General features: G+C 50.0%; 1 protein-coding gene across 1 annotated transcript in view; it reads right to left on the bottom strand.

Moving 5' to 3' along the window:
- Positions 1-813, bottom strand: part of LOC114028465 (taste receptor type 1 member 2-like) — an 8,702-nt gene extending 7,889 nt beyond the window's left edge. The window contains exon 1 of the mRNA XM_027842700.1: positions 603-813. Coding sequence (XP_027698501.1) covers positions 603-778 — 176 coding nt within the window. The 5' untranslated portion in view covers positions 779-813. The remainder of the gene's footprint in view (positions 1-602) is intronic.
- Between the last annotated feature and the right edge of the window lie 486 nt (positions 814-1,299).

Below are 1,299 nucleotides of genomic sequence, written 5' to 3'. Positions count from 1 at the left end.
CCCCTATCCTCATCCTCACCCTCATTTCTTCTATCTCCATCTTCACCCTCACCCTCACTTCCACCATCCCCATCCTCATCCCCATCCCCACTTCCACCACCCCTATCCTCATCCTCACCCTCATTTCTTCCATCTCCATCTTCACCCTCACCCTCACTTCCACCATCCCCATCCTCATCCCCATCTTCACTTCTACCATCCCTATCCCTATCCCTTTCTACACTTTCACATCAAAACTGAATTCCACTTTTCCCATTACCACCATCACTCTCACCATCATCACTCTCACAGTTCTCACCATCACCAACCTCTCTTTCACAATCCCCATTTTCATCACCATCACTCTCCCTACTTCTGGCCCTACTTTTACCAATTCCATCACCCTCACCACTATCACAATCCCTACTCTCCATCACCATTCCACCATCACTATCCGCACTATTACCATTATCTCTTTCACAACAGTCACTCACCATCACCAGGACACCCCAAATGATTAATCACCATCATCCACATTCCCATCACCGTTCTTTTGATGCTCGCAATGCCTATCACCACCACTGTCATCATCAATTCTATCTGCCTCCCCATCATGCACTCACTCTTTGCACTGGGGCACCTGCATGTAACTGAGATGAGTTGTTCCCTTGACGTTGGCATGGAGGGTGAATAATCCCCCCAGGAGGTAATCCCCAGCCAGATGGAAAACAGAACTATCCTGGACCTCCACGGGCATCAGCAGGAGGAGGAGGAGCATCCAGGAGGCAGTGGTCCCCATGGTTCTGTCCTGTTGTTCCTTGCCACCCTCTATACCCAAAGTGGGCCAGGTGCCTCTGGCTGGGACCTGCCCCATCCTCTCTTTATTTGTACAGCCTCTAAGAAGCTCATTTACATAGAGTCACGGAGGAAAGAGAATAAGCGGGTGGGGCCTGGATAAGAAATGGGAACTAGTCTGGGATGGGGAAGCAAGGAATCTCCATGACCTGGAGTCATGGACCTGATTGTGCTAAGGACTAGGGGATCAGTGTCAGGAAGAGATGGGGAATCTAGTCTTGGTTTTGCACACTTTATGTGTGTGTGTGTGTGTGTGTGTGTGTGTGTGTGTGTGTGTGTGTGTGTTTCTGGGAGAGAGGTACAGGAAACAATAGAACAAATTCTGACTGGGATCTACTCTCCTCAGTCTATAGACTGTCAAGGCCTAGAAGAGAGAACGTTAGAGCTGGGAGGGCCCTTAGAACACAGGATGTCAGAGCTGGGAGGGCCCTTAGAACACAGAATGTCACAGCTGGGAGGGCCCTC

This window comes from Vombatus ursinus, unplaced genomic scaffold (assembly GCF_900497805.2).
Source record: "Vombatus ursinus unplaced genomic scaffold, bare-nosed wombat genome assembly UNPS02014884.1, whole genome shotgun sequence".
Taxonomy (NCBI): domain Eukaryota; kingdom Metazoa; phylum Chordata; class Mammalia; order Diprotodontia; family Vombatidae; genus Vombatus; species Vombatus ursinus.
This window is presented reverse-complemented; position numbering and strand designations above follow the sequence as displayed.